The following is a 21,791-nucleotide window of genomic DNA, read 5'->3' on the forward strand; positions in this document are numbered from 1 at the left end:
TTCTAGAAAATTCAAGAAACTATAGCAAGAAAAAGCCCACTAAAATTGAAAAGAGAATTTGGTAGGATGACTGGGTACAAGAAAAATCTATTTTTTTAAACAGATTTTTTTTCTATCCCAGGAAATGGAACAATATTCCATTCAAGAAAGCAGCAAAAATTATAATACTCTCAGGAAGAAATCCTACTCCTAGGACTCTATTCCAAGGATTGGCAAACTAGGGCTGGCAAGCCAATCTGTCCTGTGGTCTGTTTTTGTATGGCTTTGGACTGTGACCTAAGAATGGTTTTTACATTTTTATAGAGTTGTAAAAAAAAAAAAAAAGAAGAAGAATATGCAACAGAGACCATAGGAAGCCCACAAAGCCTAAAATATTTACTATCTGGTCCTTTACAGGAAAAGTTTCTACTGAAGTAAAAGGACCAGTATAAAAGGATATATGTGAATGGATGTTTATTGCAGCACATTGTATGGCAGAAAAATGGAATAAGGCAAATACCTGTTAACTGGAAAATGATAGAAAAATGTTGTGACACAATCATTCTATAGAATATTATGCAGCTATTAAACAGAATGAAATATAACTACCCCAGCTGATGTGGAGGGATTTTATATGTATATTCATATGTATATGAAATTCAGGATACAGTGAAAAGCAGGATGCAGAGAAATGTACATAATATGCTTTTTAAAAAAATAAATTTATTTATTTATTTTATTTTTGGCCGTGTTAGGTGGGCCTTCATTGCTGCACATGGGCTTTCTCTAGTTGTGGTGAGCGGGGGCTACTCTTTGTTGTAGTGCGCGGGCTTCTCATTGTGATGGCTTCTCTTGCTGCGGAGCACAGGCTCTAGGCGTGCGGGTTTCAGTAGTTGTGGCATGTGGGGTCAGTATTGTGGCTCGTGGGCTCTAGAGTATAGGCTCAGTAGCTGTAGCACAAGGGCTTAGCTGCTCTGCAGCATGTGGGATCTTCCCAGAACAGGGCTCGAACCCCTGTCCCCTGCATTGGCAGGCAGATTCCCAACCACTGTGCCACCAGGGAAGACCGCATAATATGCTTTTTATCTTTCTCTCTCTTTTTTTTTTTTTGGTAAGACAAGCAACCCAATCCTTCATGTAAGTATATGAATTTAATATAATTATATCGACGTGGATAAGAATTTAGAAAGGCTAAAGGGGCATGAATATTTTTGGTTGGCAATGGGTAGGCCGCAGAGGTTTCTGAGTGAGGAGGAATTGACTGGAGCTGTGGCTTGGGGATATTCACCTTTAGAATGCAATCTTTACTACTAATCACCCAGAATTCTAATTTAAAGGTGGCCAACTTCCTCCCTCTCCACCAGACCCTTCTGTTCGATGGATTTCTCTCTTTCGGAATCAATGTCCTTGGATTCTACTTTAGCAGCTGAACAGCTTTTTGCCTTTGGCAGCAGTTTGAGTCAACCCTGACTCTGACCTCCTTCCTCTGCAGTTCATCCTCTGCCCCCAGTAGCAGCAGAAGAGAGGTACTGCCATTATTGTCCCATTGAGTGCTGACTACAGAGTCACCATCGCACCATCCGGCCTTCCAGGTGTTGGACCCCTTTTTGCATGTGACGTCACCTCTGTAATGGGAGTTAATGAAGGTTGTGTCCCAGTTATCTCACCAGGGGTGAGTTGAAGCTAGACCCTTCATGACTCCTCTCCATGACATAGCTTTTCCGTTTTACAAGACACCTCTGCAGGAATACACTGAATACGTTGTTTCACTACCTTCAAATATAGACCTGGCCTTGCTTTGGATTACAGGTGCAGGCGATTAATAAGCTTTATGTCTTTGATGTCCCTTGTCTATTAAGTTTACTTGGCACTTTACCCATTTCTGTACTCATTCCTTAATTATCTGCTTTTGTCTTCCAACAAAGGGAGTACCCAAGGACCCTAGTATTTGCTAATGAGTTACCAGGTAGTGTGACATTCCAATTATTTATTAGCAGGTTTTCTAGATTTCAGTATTGCCTAAACATAATAGGTTGTTTTGCAAAACACGATTAAGTTTTTAAAATATTCAGGCATCATTAAAGATGTCTTCAATAAAGATTAAGTTAATAAAATCAGTTTTTACCTCATTACAAAGCTTATGTTTTCAGCAGTAAGACTGCCAGATTTGTGGTCTGCTAAAAGGTTAAACATCTGTATGCAGGACTCATGCATTCATGTAGTGGCTAGTGGCCAAAAGACGATGATCTGCAATCATCATCATGTTCAATTTTAACCCATATATGTTTCAGTGAGATCTGCGCAGTATGATCAAAGTTATCTTGGACATCTTTGGGGCAGAGTTATGGTGAGTCAGGGTTGATAACTCCCAACTTGTGGGACTTGTGGAAAACTTCAAAAAAAGAAGAGCAGGCAGATTAGTCTTATCCAAGGAAATTTTTAAAAATTAGAGATAAGCAACTGTTCTAGGGTTCTTCCAAAAATCTTAAGAGAAAATTAAAACAAGTGACAGACTGGAAGAAAACATTTGCCAAATATTCCATGGAGAAAGGCCCAATATCCAGAGGATACTAAGTGCTCCTACAAATCAAAAAGAGAAATTCAACCAACCAATGGGCAAAGGATATGAGACACATGAAAAAGCACTCACTTCCACCAGCTGTCAGTGAAATGCAAATTAAGATGATAAAGAAATACCATTTTTTGCTCTCCAACTGGCAAAGCCTAAAATGACTGATATTATGATGTAAAAGCAAGGATGCAGAGGAATGGGTACTGTCACACACTGATGCGAATATAAACTTATGAAACACTTTTGCAAAGGCAACTGGGGAGTACTCATGAAAATTAAAAATGCATATCTGCTGTTGTTCTCCCCAGTTCTACTTCTAGGCATCTACCTCAAAGGGGCGCTCATGTTTGGAGTGGACTCAATCTCTTTGACTCTTAGTGGCCCAAAATCTGTGCTTAGACACATGATGGTTGGCTGCATATGGCTCTGTTTACTCCCAGTCCTTTTGGGCAACCCCAGCTCTGACCAAACATTGATACCAGACTTTGGGGAGTCCCTGTGGCACTCACTCTGGTTGCCCTGCCACTGGACCCCCTTTCAGATTTGCTCAGGTAGCTGCCCAGGGTTGGGCTTTTGTTCATGATATGCCTGATTAGTGATGTAGCCTAGATGTGCTCGGGAGGGAGCTTCCCTGCTTTATAAATGCTGCCTGAACGGCAGCCGTCTACCTGCCAGAAGGGGAGCACAGAGTGCCGGCGGCTGCACAAATGTCTCTGCGTGGTGTTTCATTGCCTCCTCTGAAGGCCTGTGCTGTAACTAGCACGCCTTGCTGTGGAGCTTCACGTGTATGTTTTAGGCTTAAGTAAGCTGTCGTGCAGACCATCCATTAGAGAGCAGGGCTGGTCCACGGAGTGCTGTTATGACATGAGGCCAACACCAAACCATGGCCATCTCCATCCGGAGCAGAACGGCCACTGCAGGGAGGGGAGAGTCCCACTCTTGTGTGTGCTGTGTTTTTGAAACACGGTACTTTTCAGCAGGCGGGCTCATCAGTGATTTCAGGGTGGTAGACAGTGGACACAGCAAACCTGCTGTTTTCAGATCTTCCCTGTACGGCATCACTGACAAAGCCCCTACTCTCATTTCCGCCTTAGCTATCATTATTCCCCCTTTTTAATCAATGTAAGAAAACGAAATACACTTTTTCTCCTTGGAAGTGAGAAAATATGGTACCAACTATCTTCCCCTGGCAAATGAGTAAGGGGAGCCCAGCTTGTGCTGCTGTTATTTAAAGACCATCTCCTTCCCTTCAGAGGGCGCCGACAGAGCCTGCAGGGACCACCCATGTACAGATACACGGCTACTGTTCCCCATCTGTGAGCTTCCTGGTTTACATAAAAGTTGGCACTTTTCTGCAGGGTTATTCTGATCTCTAGATAATAGTATCTGCTGGGAAACTTATTTTTGAAATACTTGTATGAAAATTATCATGTCAAGAATGTATATTACTGCTGTGATGAGATTAGGATGCATCAGCTGCCTTCTGAAAATCTGAAATGACTCTCCTATGAGAAGAAATTTTATTTTAAGGCATTTCATTAAATGAAATAGGTGTTGAGAAAATTGGTTGTTTGAAAAAGATTCAACTTAGAGCCTCAGCTTATACCGCATTCCACAATAAATCCCAAATGAGTTGAGTGTGAAAAATAGAACAATAAAAAAAACTATAAGAAAATTTAGGAAAGCATTAAACAAATACCAGGCAATGAACAATCCATCATTATTGCTGTTACAATGACCCTTTCTAAGTACAAAAGCACTGGAGGAAGTTGTAAAAGAAAAGATCAACGAATTTGATGAGATAAAAATAAATTAAATCCCTATATATTATAATGCACTTTGCAAAGACTAGTCACTATTATTGTTGGTAAAACAAAGGGACAAGGGCAAGATGCTTCCTGGAGAACCTAGAAATAAAGGAACTGATGTCGCCTTATAAGAGTTGAACTGGCAAAAATCTTCACACCCGTGAGATAGAACTGAGAGAATACAAGGTGTCAATCATTGTGCCTGCTCTATCCATCCTGTTTATAAAACAGAAACCTCCCCTGTCACCCCCTCTTTTGCCTAGGTGGACACTTTCAGAAACACAAGACCTCTCTTCCTCCCTGGCCACATCTGCCTGGACCAGAGGTACATTTCTGACTCAAAGACAGCACATTCTTAAGCTCGCCATCAGCAGCTGTCCTGAAGGCCTAGAAAAGATAAATCGGACCAGTCAAGTTCTCTTTCTCATAACTTTGAGCTAAGAAACAAGCAAATAATTAGCTTGTTACCTTGGGAACAGAGTTAAAGGATGCTTTCAGGTACAGCTGGGGCCAGAGCAGACCAAAGCCATGAGCAAGCAGGACCCAGGGTCAGCAGGGCCAGCAGGTTGCAAGAGCAGACGTGCACAGAGGTAGCAAGAGGCCCCAAGGGAGGCACGGAGAGTGTGCTGGGCTCTGGAGCCGCGCTGGTTCCCAATGACCCCCCTAACCCCACCCCGGCTCCTGGCTCTGGCTCCCGTTCCAGCTTGGAGGGCTCTCAGATCTCATGGCTGTATCTCAGGGAGATTCATCACCATGCATGCATCCTAGGCCTGAGCTAGTTCAACTGGGTTTCTATGTCTGAAAATCAAGGGGGCCAAAGTAAAACTGATGATTCCTATGACCTGAAGCAAAGTGACTTGGGGTTCACTCTCGAGGGGCAGGAGGGGGGATATAATTATAGTTTAGTAAGTAGAAACCTAACAAATGGTTTCTATCTTTTCTGGAGAAAAGGGTACTGTGCACAGAAGAGGGGTGGTCGGGCTGGAGGCTGCCTGAATTGCTGTGGGGATATTCGCTCCCGCGGGCGGTGGACGCCTGGCGTGGCTTCACCGTGACTGTGGGAACCTATCTGTCAAAACTCTTCTCCTTTTTTTGACTCCCTTTGTGCTTGGGGATGCTTATTTACTAACCTTTCAATAACGAATCTACTTTTTCCCCTGGGAGAAGGGGCCCTGGATGGAGGCAGTTTAAGAGTTCCTGTCTATACAAGAACATCCTCCATGGAGAATTAATAGATTGTCTCTCTGGTTTATAGTGAGTTTGATTGGCATTGGACAGCCTTCCAGAGTCCACCCAGCAAGGCCAGATCCTGGACATTGTTTCATTCACTAAGGTAAGACCACCCTGTCAGAACTCTTGGGAGGCAGCCATCCATCATTTTTTTCTTTTTTTCCTGGCATTCCAACCAAATCACTGCTTCCTTCTTTATTATATAACAATTACTAGTGTTAACTCTTGTCAGTTAATATACTCCACAGCCCTCCAGCTTGCTCAAATCATTTTGTTGTTGTTGTTGTTTGATCTCCAAAGTATGACAGCAAACATTCAATCAATTCTATGAAGACATCAGTCGTACTGGTTATGGGCTGTCATTCCAATAACTGCACGTCTTGGAATCTCAACATTCTGAATTGTTACAGAAAGGACTTTAAGAAATCTTCTTTGCTCTTTTCATCTCTATATACACCGAGTCATCTCAGAAAGGTGCCAATCTATCCTGCTTTTAATGATTCCTAGAATCTATATCCACTTAATTACCTTTTCTGACAAAATGTCTTTTTCACATGATCAGCTATAGTTTCAATACAACTGAAATTTTTTTCTTCCTTTTTGAGTCTCCTTAAAGATGAACTACAATTTACTGGTCCCTCTGTACAACAGCAAGTAATACACAGTCTGTCCTCACGCAACTAGGTTTCTTTAACAGGAATCACTCATATGCAGTTGGTTAGAGGGAGCTGAGGTCAGTGTCATACAGCAGACTCATTTGTTGACATAGGATTTTTTTTTTTTTTTTTTTTTTTTTTGCGGTACGCGGGCCTCTCACTGTTGCGGCCCCTCCCGCTGCAGAGCACAGGCTCCGGACGCGCAGGCTCAGCGGCCATGGCTCACGGGCCTAGCCGCTCCAGGGAAGCCCTGACATAGGATTTTTTTTCCTAGTAAATTCAAGTTTTGCATCACCAAGAAAAGGTCGTTAAACACAAAACTAGCAGGGCTGAGCCCAGCAGGTGGGGGGGAAGCTCAGGACTGAACACAGCCCTCTCCCCACACTCTTCCTCCGAGTCCATTGTGGTCAGTGATCCTTCTTAGAAGGAAGCGCTTCTTCCTTGCTGAGGGGCCCTTCCCATCTTTGTATGTGTTGTTCACGCCTCCATAACTCAGCCCTCAGCCCTTCCTATATGCTCTTCTACCACGATAGCCTAATTTTGGAAAAAAAATGGATGTTTTACACAGTGTTTCCTTATGCATTAGGAATTTAACATGTCTTTTTAATTTATATCATTATTTTTATTAGCATTGCAATTGGTTTTGTTAGAGTACTAGTTATAAAATTGCATGGGTTTTGAGAGGTCTTCCCAGTCTTAATTTTTCTACAATCCCTGCTAGTTTTTTTATCATGCAATTTTGCATTTATTCCATTATAGCAGAGGCACCAGTACTTAAGCTAGTTTTTAAATTCCTTACTCACAGCTTTCTTTTTTCCAGGATAAATTACTCTAAACGTAGTCTCTCACAGGAACTACTATTCATTCCTTTACAGATGCATCTTGTTTCAAGCCACAGATCAATATCTGAAAGGTTTGTAGTGAATATGATTGTTGTCAGCCCAACATTTCTTCCTTTGAAGAAAGATACCTCTTTAATTCCCTAAAAATCGTGTTCAGCTTGTGTGGAGCAGATGGGCTAAGCCCCGAGGAGTGGGCACAGGATCTAGGACCAGTCAGTGAGAGTGTTTCATTCCCCCGAATGCAGGGGCTGCTTCAGAGATGGGTGTATGACCTCAGCCAGGCCAGTCATTCCTCCCTCCAGGGACTTTTGCCAACACTGTTGGAAAAGACCCTGTTTACTGGGATTATGAATTCTATAAACCATGTAAGCCTAGAGCTTTCAGAGGCACCTTCCCACTAAATGGGGAGAGGCTATCAGAGAACCTAGTCGAGTAGCACTGAGAGATGGGAGGAGGGGAGAGGAGGAGGGGGATGAGGTTGCATGTGAAGCCAACTGTATTCCTTGGATTTCCTGGTTACATGAGACAATAAATTTCCTTTCATACTTACAGACAAACATCCTGGCCAATACAAGCTGAACACAGATTAATTAAATTTGTTTGATACGAGTCATTAGAAAAATCGAACTAAATACTCTAACAGGCAAGCAGAGCTTATTATTTAAAATAAACTTGGTGGATTACTTAATAAAGCCCAAAAATCTACCTCATAACTTTTTCATCATGACTTTAGCTGCTTTTCTCTGAACCATCTCTCTTCCTGTAGAGAGGCGGAGCTCCCAAGGAAACACAGCACACCTGGAAATGCTGGGCAGCGCGAAAGGGTGACGTCTTGAATTTTGCATTTCTTACTTTTGAGAACATAGTATTTTTTCACTTTATGGTGACATATTTTTATTTTATGGTCCCTGATGATTTCTATGCCTACCCTTAATCAGGCTTTCTCTAGTCCAATTTATTGGTGCTGGTTTTGGTACTTAAGCATAAGCACTTCATTACACCCATTCCTACTAACCTCATCTAAGTTTATGCTTTGAATTCTCTCATGTTTTCTGAAGCATCAATAAACCCACTGAGCTGGAATTTTATAGAGCCTGAAAATACAACCCCTCTATTCTATTTTCCAAACCACTGAAAATGATAGTTGAAATGTGGGACACTGAAGCCTACCAGGGATGCTGCAAGCCCGCAGTGCACCTTTCTGCAAATTGGAAAAAGGCGCCTCTTCCTACGGCAGGGCCAGTGCACGTGGGATGGAGAGCAAGGGTAGGCTGGGTGTCCGACCCCACTCACGCCTCTGCAACTGAGCCCCATTGGGCAAAAGGTGACCTATCATTAATCATGTTACAAAGACCCTTTTCATCTTCTTGGGCTATGTGTGCATGAGCTAGGGTCTAGTGTGAGCCTTTTGTTGGGCACATCAGATAAAGGGCAGAGATTCAGGAAAACTGAGTAACAGCTTAGTGAAATGTTAAACTAAGAAAAAAACCTTCAGAATCAGATAAATCTGAATTTATGGGGATAGTATACTGTATTTAAAAGTTTTGGAGTTAGACAGAAATGGACTTTGACTCCAGCTTGGCCACTTAGTAGGCCATCTCCCTGAAACTCTGTTTTTAAAAAATCTGCAAAATAATGATAATACTATATTTCATAGAATCTAGACTATATCAATTGTAAGACCCTGTCTCATCACAGAGGTTTTTAAAATGAAAAAATGGCCAAGTGGATGGTCAAATGTTTCCTGACTTCAGAGGTGTTAAGACTGTAAAAATTGTTTACTTTAGACTCTATGACATATGGTAATATCCACTTTATAGGTAATGACTCTTCTCTGTGAGGATTAAATTAGATAATGCGCTTGTCAAGTTCTTGACATGGCCCAGAGTCAGTGCTCTATGAAGCTGCTGTGGGTGTGATGGTTATTCAGAGTTGGTGACAAATGGTAACAAAAGGATAGACTTGATAGAGGTCTTCACAGCCTAGCAAGACGATCTGGATATAGTCTTTCCTTTACGCCAGGGTGAGATACTAGAAGCCAATATGCACAAGGTAGGTCTAGAAGTAAACCTCAGCAGAAGATGAAAGTACAGAAAATGCACAACGGAAAATAGTCCTATGTATTCTGCCGATGGAGACTCAGATCTGAGTAATGATTTTCCCAAATCCCAAATGTTCAGGAGAAACATTTTTAAAAAGTGTACTGTTCAAATGGTGGGTTGGGGGTCCTTCTTTGAATGTGGAGTAGGAGAAAGAAAACTTCCAGAATGTTCTGTTAGCTTTTCTAGCATTTCCTGCTCTCTGACAGCTACTCCTATTACATTGCTTGTGATTTCTGAAGTGATCACTGATTGGCTCCCCGGTGAAAACCCTTCTGTGCAGCGACCTGTGATGGGCATTTTCCTTTAGGCCTGGAGGGGTCTGTGGAGGGCGAAGAGGTGCCAAGACGTGTCAGTCAGACTCTTTCACCTGCCTCCACAGCAGCTGGTTCTGGGACTGGTCGAGGGTGGGCCTCAAGCCAAAGAACAGCCATCATTGTCCTTTGTTGCCAAAGACAATGCTGCCAGTGGTAGTTCACTGACGTAGAAAAACCAATGCCAGGATTTTAATAAGTGAAAAATGGCCTGGTTTATGCCGCTGCTTTGGAAGCCGTCTATTTCTTTCCCTACAGTTTGGGCTTTAATGGCATTTTTAGAGATATGATGAATGGAGGTGGGTATACATGAATGTGTTCAAAACACAGCCCCATGTGATGGAAAGCAGCTTAAATGCTATTGTGTATGGGACAGGCAAATGCAATGAAAATGGCTCTCCTTTCTGAAACAAAGACACCGTTATTTTTTGGGGGAGATGCTAAGTTGGTTATTTCTTCCATTTCTGATTTCAACTTGTTTCAACATCAGGACTGATGTAAATGGTGTACAGAGAAGGACAAAAAAGGAGTTTGTGGCCAGAGTTTAATCTACCTAGTTTGGGTTGGCTTGTTATAAGAAAAAGAAACAATATGGAAGTTTGGGTTGACTGATTATGTCATGTAAACATTAGGTATTATGTGGTCACTCCTGAATTAGTAGCCTTTAGGGATTTTTAAGAATGAAATTCAAGTGGCAGGTCTAGATCACGATGTCAGAGAAAAAGCAAATTGCCTGAGAAGAGACAGTGGCAACCTGAACTCTAGGCATGTGGGCTGGCTGATGTGTAGATCACAAACACAGCTTCCATTTCCTCTCAGCAGGCCAATTACATGTGCACCCCCCACCCCCGCCGCCAGCATCTCACTCCTGCCCCGGGGTCCAGAGGCAGGATGTGGCCCAGTTTGGGAGGGGAGCTGAGTCATCATCCCACACAAGTCATGGTACATCTGTGCCACGCTCCCACCTCCTGACTCTTAGATTAATTAAAGGACTTGTAGGGGAATGAAAATTCCACTTGATTTAATTTCTCCCTAGGAAAAATGCACTCAGTAATGTCATAAATCTCTTGAAACCAGTTTCCTCCAAGATTGCCTTGGAAATTTTAAATATGTGTACGAATTCCACCTTGTACTTCCTTAATCTTAACCTTGTGTCTGAGATGCAGTGGTGGAGGGGCTACTCCCTGTGGTCAAGCACCGTGAGGGGCTTGTTGAGTAATGCGGCTGAGTCTCAGTGATCCACTGACCTGGGCCCTCCTTGGATCAAGAGCATATTTGAAAGATGCTTGGCCAGGAGATGGGTCTTAGTCTACTATTTGCATAGAATGAAGTAAGAGTAACACTGGTTTTATTAACACCACTGAACTAGCAGCCACTTTCTCGTTAGCAATACATGTTTGAATTTTAACACTGGTATGAGCCCTACTTATTATTATCTAGAAAACAGAAATGTCTACTTGCCCAGGGCTTCTTCTAGTATATCTGGACTCTTTGTGTGTAAATTACAGACACCCTCTCTGGAAGATCAATTACATCCCTCAGACCCCGGGCCCCTGCCTCTTGGGCAGCTTGTAGGGCAGCCTCCAATTTGCCTCATCTCAAGAATGTGGCAAACTGGATTCATCAGTGTATGTTTTCTCACCAAAATTATGGTGAACTTAGAATTATTTGTGACAACAACTCATTGTATTCAGAGAGAAACACTAAGTATGTTAGTATAGGCCACTGGTGCCTTCCATAATTAGCATAGTTCATTAGTGTTGGAACAGTTTCATTTTGGTTTAGAGAGTTAGATATTTTTCAAGAGCAAAACTTTTTTATCACTTTCTGGGCAGAAACGGTTTATAAAATGTCCTTCCCTCTTGTCTCCCCAGGGATGCAACTTCCAGTTGCATTAGGAACTTCCAGTCAGACAATTAGGAACTTCCAGTCAGACAATTAGGAACTTCCAGTCAGACAATTCTGACAAGCCGGCTCTGGATCCACTTAAGCCTGTTTCCCCTTCCCTCGCTATTGGTTTGGGTCACTGACCCCTTTGAGAATCAGATAAACTATGGATATATCTCTAGAAAAGTGCTCCTGACCCCCAATTTTTTTTTCATGCAGTATTAGGAGTTTTGAGAATTCACGCCAAGAAAGGAGTTTTACATAGGATTTTAAGAGAGACCCATTACACTGAGGTAGTTATCAAAATTTAAAAAAATTTTGTGATATAGAAATATCTATGTGCTTTTATATAAATGCATTAAATTACAAGATCTACTGGTGAGTCTAATAACTCCTGTAATTTTGAAGTACTGGTGAGTATAAAAGATATTTTATGACGTCTGCTAACTGTGCTGTGAAATGAAAATGTCTGTGATTTCCACTGTGACAGGTGCTGCTACTTCTACTGTGGCCTGCTGCCGACATTCATCATTGGAGGGAGTGCTAAACTGCAGTTAGAGGTTAGTGAAAATAAAGATGCATTTTTCCTCCATCCAAGATCCTGGACCTTAAGTCAAGAATCTCTGAGACTCTGGAGATTCTTGGCCTGGTACTGGGCATGGCTCGGGGCTTGGTGGCCTCAACTCTTTCCGCTCAGGCCACAGAAGAGAACGTGGGGCTCCCTGTTTCCCTAACTGAAGTGACCTAAGGCTATTGTGAGCTTCCATATTCTGTAGGAAAAGCCAAAAGGGACATTCATAGTGGCTTCCATCCTGTCCTCACTTATGAGAGGAGAAAGGTGAGGACAAGGGGGACACAGGGAGTCAGCTGTGACCGGGTAACTCCTGCTTTCCCTAGCACAGTGACGAAGCCACAGGGAAGCTGCAGCTTTGTGAAGCTGCCCCAGCCTGGGAGATGGGTCACCGTGTGTCTTCTAGCCTGGTGTGAAAGAAGCATTTTCCTCTCACTTTGACAAAGATCTGAGGCATACTATTTTCGAGTTTGCCTGTCGCCTTAACCTCACGGGTCCAGGGATGCTCACTTAAGTAGGGGAGCCCTGCTGGGCAGCCTGTGCCCTCGGAAGGCACAATGACTCATTTTTTCCTCTCATCCTCCAGGCGGCTTACTGAAGTGGTGCTGAAAATTGCACACCTGGGCCAAAAACAATAAGTATAAGCTCTGGGAGGTGTAAAAGTGTTCCATGGCACTTGAAAATGAGAAATGTCGCTATAATTGTACAGTTGTGACCAGTTGGGCTATTGCTGGAAAACACCAGGAAAAGCAAAACTTTCTCATTCAGATGCTAGAGCTCAAGGCTGTATAAGGACGAAATGTTCAAGTTCTAGACAAAAGAAATTACGTTTCCTGATGGATGGTAGGAGAGATGACAAACTTCCAAGAAGAGGTGCTCTCAAAGCGGCTTCCTTGGCAGGGACCTCCTGAAACTCATCCTCACAGCTACTTGGAAGCACATCATGACCTGATTTTCACCAGGAAAATGGCCTGTGAAAGAGGCTCACAGAATATCATCTGCTTACCAATTTTACTTCTTGCTTCATTTATACTTTCTCCCAGGGCCTTTGCTTCGGAAAATCTGGAGGAAAAAAAAAAAGAAATGAGAGCTTAACCTTTTCTGTTCATCCTAAATTATGTTTTAAACATAAGAGCTTTCCGAGAGGTCTCTAAAATATTATAAAGCTTTATCAAAAGACATAAAAGAAAATTTAAATGAATGAAATATATTAGGCTTAAAAGTAGAGATAAAATTTGTATTAATTACTGGTATCGTGAATTTTTACTCCTCTCTCCAGCATAGAACTTCATTCTCATAGTCTCTGATTTATGTAGATTTATCAAATCTACTTTTTTTTTTTTGCTGTATGCGGGCCTCTCACCGTTGTGGCCTCCCCCGTTGCAGAGCACAGGCTCCGGACGCACAGGCTCAGCGGCCATGGCTCATGGGCCCAGCAGCTCCGCGGCATGTGGGATCCTCCCAGACCGGGGCACGAACCTGTGCCCCCTGCATCGGCAGGCGGACTCTCAACCACTGTGCCACCAGGGAAGCCCTCAAATCTACTTTTGATTTCTAGTATTTTATGATACAAGGGAACCAGAGTAAAGCACGGCTGTAAGCCTTCTGTACCACAGTAGTGGTAGTACCACACTATTAATCACAGTGCCAAGATCTTAGAGTCAAAGAATACTTAAAGAACATTTTTTTTTCTTATCCTTTTTTTTTTTCTGACCAGCAAACTATGGCTGGTCATGATGCGGATCCATCCCATCACCAGTTTCTGTAAATCAAGAAGTATGGGACACAACCATACCGATTCATTTGTTTATTGTCTAAGGCTGCTCTCACGCTGCAAAGGCAGGGTCGAGTGGCTGGGACAGAGACTATAGGGCCTGCAGAGCTCAAAATATTTACTATCTGGCTTTTTCCAGAAAGAGTTTGCTTACTCCTGTTATATATGATGTTAAATCACATTTTGGACATATAAAAACAAGAAGAAAAAATGCTTAATTATCCCCTACCCAGAAGTAAGCTCATTTTGAGATCCATCCAGTCTTCTTTCTGGCCAGTTTTTACAGAGTTAAGATCATACCATATATATGATTTGTGTGCTTTGGGTTTTTTGTTTTTACTTAGCATTATTAGTCCTTCCCTATATTATCAGAAACTTCTCCTCTATCTTAGATTGCTGCCCACTAGTCCACCAGATGCTGTGCTGAGTTTACTTAATGACTCCTATTTTCTAACAGGTATTCCTGAGATGCCCCCTGAGAGCCCAACCCGTGCTAGAGAAGTGTAGGAAATGGCCTCTGTAAAAACCATGCCATCCAGGCCCCTACATACAGCGGGCCCTTATGAAATGTCAATGCCCCATCCCCAAATCTTTCTGAATCCCAGTAAATCTCAGATGTCACATTGTTTCATCCATAAACGCTTTAGTCGAGCAGGAGTTTGTTAGAGGAAGTGGGGAGAAGAGGGCATTCCAGGCAGGGGAACAACATAAGCAAAGGCCAGAGTACCCAGCAGCCTCCAGGCTCGGTGGAAAAGAGGCGTGAATGATGTCACTGCTATTTTCCGAATGTGTCTGCTGGGCCTGAGATTGCAGACAGATGTTTCCAGGGAAGGGGACTAAATTTTCTCTTAGTGCTCAGTTTCTTGGGACTCCACCTCTGCCTCCTCATTAAGGGTGTTCAGCCTCATCACGGATGACATATGTCCCTTCCTCAGCTAGTGCCTGTCACCTTCCGGAGAGAAGTGCAATCCCATTTGATGCTATGAAGACTGAATTCAGCTCAGCAAACGTTCATATCATGTGTAGATCACTGTGCTGCGCTCTGTGGGCTCATTCTGGCCCCTGTACCCTGGGCAGACAGACTCTGAGGTCTGGTCCAGGCCACTCAGATGAGGACTATCTTCATACTTGAAGTTCTGCCAAGTGCGGGGCTCTAATTGTTTGGTGGTCGCTGCATCCATCCCCAATACCTAGGATTTCATGGGGTTTGATAGTCCTCAATTGCTCAATGAGTGCATTGAGCAACTGCCTCTTATTGCCCGTTCCAGAGAGTTCTGGAAGCTTTAGATTCTTGGGAATGAGGAAAACACAAGAGCAGGGCTGCAAAGCTGTTGAAATTCATGTCAATGCTGGAGGAAACCAGAGTAGAGCTGGAGGAGGGAAGACCCTGCAGGCAGAATGGGCCATCTCCACAGCAGCCCGGCTCAGAGAAGCTCCGACAGGCCTGGAAGGGAGCCCCCAGCCTGGGCGGTGCCCACGTGTGCCTTGCGGGTGGGGTGGGGCACGGCGAGGAGCTGCTTAGTGCTGCGGTCGACCGTCTCCAAAGAGCCGCCCCACACCAGGGCTGGCAGACACCACCGGGAACCACGAGCTGTTCCATGCTCTCTTCTGCAGCCCAGCGCGAGCTAAAAAGGGCTTTCCCACTGAAGAGGTGCGGGCTGAGGGCCGCCCTGTCTCCGCCAGACCATTTTTCCTTCAGGCTGCAGCTGTCACTGCTCCAGACCACCCCACCCACAGGTTTTCCTGATCTCCGGTTGTCAAGACAAACCCTTGCCTAAGGAAGCCCAGCCCTGAGGGGGAAGGAGGGGAGTAAGGGGTGGCGGGAGAGATGAGAAAGAAGGTGGCCCCCGCACTCCTGCCCTGTTCCTCCCGGGCACCCTGCACCTCCACACCTCCCAGCCCAAGTCTCCCTCAGCCCCACCCCCTCCCCTTCCTCCCGCCCCAGCCGGCGTTCTGATCTTCCCGAGGGGGAGCCTCCTGACTCCTGAGCTTCTAAAAGGGGCGCATTCCCACTAGGGATGTGGTCCAGGTGGTTGAACCTGTGCGGACTTTCCCCAGGGGTGCCGCCCTCCTGGACAATATCTGAGGCTGCTGGGAGGAGGCTGGTGCCGGGAGCCACTGAGACTCAACCAGTACCACCTGTGAGCCCCTGAGGGTCTCCTACTCCCGGTGCCAAAACATTCCTATCGGGGAATCTCTGCGTGGCTCCATCTGAGGAGCGTATGGTGCTGGGGGCAGTTCCAGAGTGGGGCCCGGCAGACTGCCCTGCCCACCCGCCCGTGCAGAGAAAGCTCTACCTTGGGGTGAGGCCTGGGTTTGGAAGGGAGAAGCAACGCAGCGCTCTGGCTGTTCCTCCACAAGCCTGGCACCCTGTGACATCCCGCCCTCACCCACCCAACAGCACCCACTGTGCGCCAGGCTCTGTCCACAGAGTAGAAACAATTCTCTCCCGTTGGCTTCCACGTTACATCAGCCACCTCCATTTTTTTGCCCTCTCTCCCTGGCTGCTGCTTCTCAGTCTCCTGTTCAGGCTTTTCTTCTGCAGTCTGTTCCTTAGGTGTTGGTAATGGTCAGGGTTTAGTCTTAGACCCTTCCTCAAGCTACCTCTTCTCTCTGGGCGTTCTGTTCATTCCACTCTAGGCAGTGCCTTCATCGGTCACCTCTACGGACACCTCCCAGATCTCCATCTCGGCCCTGCTTTTCCTGACCCACTATCCAATTGCCCATTTGATGCCCTGCAGATAATTAAAATCCATGGGATCTAGAGCAGAACTGATGCCCTTCCCTGAAGACCTCCCTGCCTTCCTCCCATCCTTTCTCCTCTCGCTGCACAGCACCCACTCACCCAGGTGCTCATGCCAGTAACCTGCACACCATCCTCTGCCCTGTTCTCCATTAGATCCTTCACTCAGCCCTGGAGTCTCACCCATTCTACATCCTCAGTAACTATCCTGACGTCCCACTGAGCTTCACCCTACTCCACCTGCCTTGGGAAGGAGCTGTCGCTCTCCCCCAGACCACTTCAACCACTGATTGCTCAGCTCCCTGCATTCACGCTACCTGCCTTTGGGCTATTTCCTACCTTTCAGTCTTTCCTGTCTTCTGATCTAGGGTGATTAACTTAATATGTTGATTATTCATAGAGTGAACAAACATCCAATTTTCTTCCCCATCAGAGAGAAAGACCGTGTGTCTGTACAGTCTGTATCTATGCCCTTTCTTTCCTCTGTTGACTTGTCCCTGGCATGGTACTTGGGCTGCCTCTGTTATATTGCGATGAAGATCCACCTTTCATTTCCTTTACACTCTTTAAAAATACCGAAATAGAAAATTTCATCCCATTTCCCCATCAAGATGGCTGCCCTCTTGCCTCTCATTGAGCGGTTCCTTCCCTGACTCTCAGGAAGCCGCTGCTGCATTCACCTACTTCTAGGAAGCAGTTCTTACGCAGTTTTCTTGGCTGCTAAGATTTCTCAAAGTCAATTTCAAATTGTCATTCTCAAGCCAAAAAGCAGTGTTTTTGAGTACGATTTTTGTGGCCAGCACTGTTTTAAAAAACTGTGGGAGGCTTAGAAGATTCTAATCTAATCTCTGATCTCAGAGTTCATAATTCTTGTTCAGGAGACAAGGTGTAAATACAAAAACAAATGGCAAAAAAATAAAGGTTAAAACTGGAGTCTAATAGGAACCAGGGAACTCCTATTTGTCACGGACGTTATTTCCAGATGGTGCCATGAGATTTCTCGCCACTCTTGGTCCAGTTTTCCCGTTGGTTTAGATTGCTGTTCTATTCTCTATCTGAAGGATCCAACTGAGTGAAGGGGTGCTTTTCTTGGTTTAGTTCACATTATCAATGCCTTCATTTCCAATTGCGGCTAATCTCCCCATTTATTTATTCTTTTGTTACTTAATGGGACTCAGTGACAGGGGATTCAGTTTGCATGAAAGATCTGCCACAAAAGAAAGTTAGCTGTGTGGTGCCCGGGCACTGGAATTTGCCAAGCATGGGGTTTCCAGCCTCTCTTCATATTATTATATACTATGAGGATGAGTCATGCCTGAAAAATGTAGTGATTTTCAGCTGCACTTCTACTTGAATTGTCTTCTATTGAAAAATTCGGCTTAAGAATTGGCTCACGTGCTCTAGTTTACCGAAGGGTAAATATCCCATTAATGTGCCAACATCTTGTTTCTGTTGTCACAGTCAGGCAGCACAAGTTTCCCCAGGCTGGGGACAGAGCTGAGATGCACTAGAAGTTCCCTGTGGGGTAGCAAAGGGTGCCGCAAGAAGGGGAAGAAATCACTCCTACTAAGTAACACTGATGTCTGAGCCATTGATGGTCCCCGGCTGCATCTCTGCATCAGCCCTGCACTCTGAGGGAGCTGAGGGAATTCAAAGGGATCTGGGCCACCAGTCCCTATATTTGAGCTTAGAAGCTACTTGCCATTGGCTAACAAGGCTGAGCTGCACCAAGGTTCGTGTGTGGGGTCCTAAGCCCCTCTTTCGTGGACTTTTCCAACAGGACAGCTCAACACCTGAGCCATCGGATGGCAGAGTTATTTGATGCGAGAAGCAGGGAATAAAGTGGGAGGCCAGGCCCGTGGGTCTTGGTGGCTTAGGATTACCAGAAGGGTAAGACTTTGTAAGAGGAAGTCTGCTAGAAGTAGGGTTAGGGAACAGCAATTTAATGCCGCCCTGAGGAACACCCCTCTGGCACATGTCTGTATTCCCAGGACCAGTCCTTCCACAGATGGTCCACATGGTGCTCCTGGTCACTAGAGGGAATGGGAGCAAATCTGTGCAAGGGATCAGGGTTACTGCAGACTGTTTCCTAAAGGGAGGCATGGAAGTCATGCTTTATTTTGATGTCTGCTATGGGAGCACTGGTTGTAGTTATTTGTTTTCATATAAAAACACTTCTCTTTGTCCTCTGCCATCGCAGTTATGAGCATGTAATATCTGATAACTGAATACTCTCCGTGAATGCAAAAAGTTTCCAATCCTGAGAAGAGAGTAGGTCATGGCTTACTCTCCCCAGTACCAAATATTCCTTTAATAATTGGTAACATTGAACAGATGTAGACATTTTTAAAATGTGGGCTGGCCTCCTGACTTTTCATTTGATTATAAAAGACTGATTTACTGCTGGGAAAACCTCTTCTCAGAGGAGAGCTTTGTGTGAATTTCATTAATTCCTTTGCTTTATGGCCACAAGGAAGATGGGACCACCATTATTACCAGCCCATCCTGTGTGACTTAAATGTATTTGAACCCAAAAGCACATCTGTCCCGTGGGCTGTCAGAACTCTACTATTCTACTAGAGTTAAGTGAGCTCTGTGTTGGAAGCCCACAACATCTTCATCCCTGCCATCCCCTCAACCCATCCCCCGCAGGAAAAAGACCTAAACTCAAGGGTACAAGCCCGATCCTGGAGCCATGCCAATCTAGAACAAGGAAGACAAAGTAGTATATTCTTCCTAAGCCAGTGGTTCTTCAACCTGAATGTGCAGACGAGTCGCCTGTAACTGGTTTAACCTGTGGAGTTTTGAGGCTTTCCCGCAGAGGTTCTGGGTCTCAAGGTCTCTGGACAAGGTCTCTGTCTGGCCAGTGGTTTTCAAACCTGGTGGCATGTTGGAATCCTGAAACAAATGATGCTCAGGCTCTACCTAATTCAGTGAGAATATCTGGGGAGTCAGGCCCAGGCTCTGGTAGCTTTTACAAGCTCCATGGGTCATTTTACTGTGAAGCAAGGGTTATGAGGCGCCCGTATAAGCTATGAAGCCTGAGGTGTGGACACAGCTGAGAGCTCCTCGGAAGTCACTGGACAAGGCGGCTGCCATCCAGCTTCATATGCTTGTCTCTAGATGAACAAGGTGTCCTGCTTCAACACGTCCAACTGACTATGCTGAAAATACATGGCCTGCACCAGGGAGAAGCATTGGAAAGTCTGTGTGGATGTGCATATTCCATTTCTCTGGGGACAGAGTCTTCAGCTTTCCCTAGATTCACTTTATCTTCTCCCCACCCCTTGTTTTATTCATCTATCACTCATATCCCATGTTGGGCTCCCATTCTGCTCCCCTCAGAGGCAGCCATTCTTACGGTCAAAGTCGGTTAAAGTATACTTTTTTGTTCAGCTGTTTTTGTTTGCTTTGTGTGCATCTGTTTATAATTTACATAAATTGTGTGTTCTTACTTAGCGCTGTCCTTTTTGGTATGTGTGCATTAATCCATCTCCCACCTGCCACATCTGACTCCCCAACATGCAGCCTGCACAGAGAGCTCCCCAGCATTCTACCTCTCGACCTCCCCAGGCATGACGCCCACAAGGTCTCCAATGCTCCTCGGCCACAAACAGAGCTGCCGTGAACATCCTCATGTATGTCCCCTCCTGAATCCATGAGAACCTCTCGGGAGATACAGTCGGCCCTCTGGATCCGTGGGTGGAACCTGTGGATTTGGAGGCCCAACTGTACTACCCATTTTATATAAGGGACTTGAGCCTGAGCCAATTTTGGTATCTATGGGAGTCCTGAAACCAATCCCTATAGATACTGAGGCATGATGGCTGTAAACCCAGGAGGGGAACTGCTGGGTCACAGGGGGTGCAGACACCTCTTTGGTTAGGAGGGCTGCTCTGGCCTTCACTGAATTCCTAAAGTGATCTGGGATCCATGGCCCCCAAGTGTAAACGTCACTGGTCAACAGGCCGGGCTGGGCCCTTAGTGCTGCTTGCCTTTCCTTTTTCTTTTTCCCCAGTTCTCCTTCCACTTCTAAATGTATCAGCGTCAGCCCTTCTTGCTGTGTTTTTCTATTCAGGCTTCCTTCCAGGCTCCCCTCCCTCTGACATTCCCTACCGCCTGGCTCCCTGGAGCCTTGCTGGGTCAGTGTTTCCCTTGTTTTTCTCTCTCTCCCTCTCCCCCCGACTGGCTTGCTTCTGCCTGAGGCCTACAATCTTGCCCAATTCTCTCCCCTCCTGAAATCAACTTCCCTTCTCCTCAGGCCACTTCCCTTTTTCTTTTACAAATGTCTCCCACCTCTCACGGGCTTTCTGAACACATTGCTCACCCTCTCTCCTTTGCTCAATTCCTCCTCACTTGCCCCTTCCCTCCCAGTGCCCAACCCGTGCTCTTCCAGCTGCCAGCTCCCCATGCACTTGCCTGCTACCTCCTGCTTGTTTCTTTGGAGCATCTGACACCCCTGACAACACGCTTCTGGGAGCCGTCTCCCCTCTTGGCTCTCAGGCAGGTCTTTCCTGCTGGCTCTTCCCCTCTTCTCAGTCTCCCTCATGGCCTCCTCCCTACCCCCCACCCCTTTCCTTGAAAGCTTTCCCTGTGGTTCTACACTCCAGGCCCTTGTACTTCCACATGTTTTCCTGAGAGAGCTTATCCCCTTCTCATGCTTCCTTGAAACATTTATAAACATATGACTCTCAAACCTGGATCTCATTTTAATTCAACAAATAGTTTTTGAAAATGTACTGTGTGCTGAGATGCAGAGTCATATGTGACATATGAGAGTTCGCAGTCTAGAACTCTAGTTTTTGAACTCTAGAGCCACATGTCCAGTTTGAGGACACGCGTCGAATTCATGGATTAGTTGAAACAAATGATGTACCTCTAAGTTTTTTCTGAAGGGTCCAGAACACAGGCTTGCTGGACAACCTATCAGCAGATGGTGTAGCCTGCTCTGCTTCCGGCCTGGGGAACACACCAGAGGTGTCCGGGTCACAGGATGTGCATGTGAATACTTCCTTTGACCAAGAAGTACAGGACGGCTTTCCTGAGCAGCCGGAGGGCCTAGAGTTCTAAGATGTATCATTTAGTCTGTAGACACTTTTTTCCTTTGCCTTTGGAGCAGTGAAATAGCAATAGAGTCCCAGGCTGATGAGAATTAATGTGAGATGTGAGAATTGTATACAAAGTGCTGTCAGTCACAGCCCTGCTCTAACGTCGCTTACCCAGCGGTACTGGGATGATGAGGCTTAAACTATGGGAGAGAAGTGTACCAGGCTGGATGTCATTCAACGTGAAACTGAACACACCTTGTGCCCTTCT

At 45.2% G+C, this 21,791-nt stretch overlaps 1 protein-coding gene across 1 annotated transcript in view; it reads right to left on the bottom strand.

Annotated features, from left to right (window-relative positions):
- KIF6 (kinesin family member 6) overlaps positions 1–21,791 on the bottom strand; it is a gene marked incomplete at its 3' end in the record, with an annotated part of 412,258 nt that overhangs the window by 58,145 nt on the left and 332,322 nt on the right. Inside the window, exon 16 of the mRNA XM_079712640.1 lies at positions 12,965–13,020. Within this exon, the coding sequence (XP_079568766.1) occupies positions 12,965–13,020 (56 nt within the window). The remainder of the gene's footprint in view (positions 1–12,964; positions 13,021–21,791) is intronic.

This window comes from Hyperoodon ampullatus, assembly GCF_949752795.1.
Source record: "Hyperoodon ampullatus genome assembly, chromosome: 10".
In the NCBI taxonomy this organism is placed as follows: Eukaryota; Metazoa; Chordata; class Mammalia; order Artiodactyla; family Ziphiidae; genus Hyperoodon; species Hyperoodon ampullatus.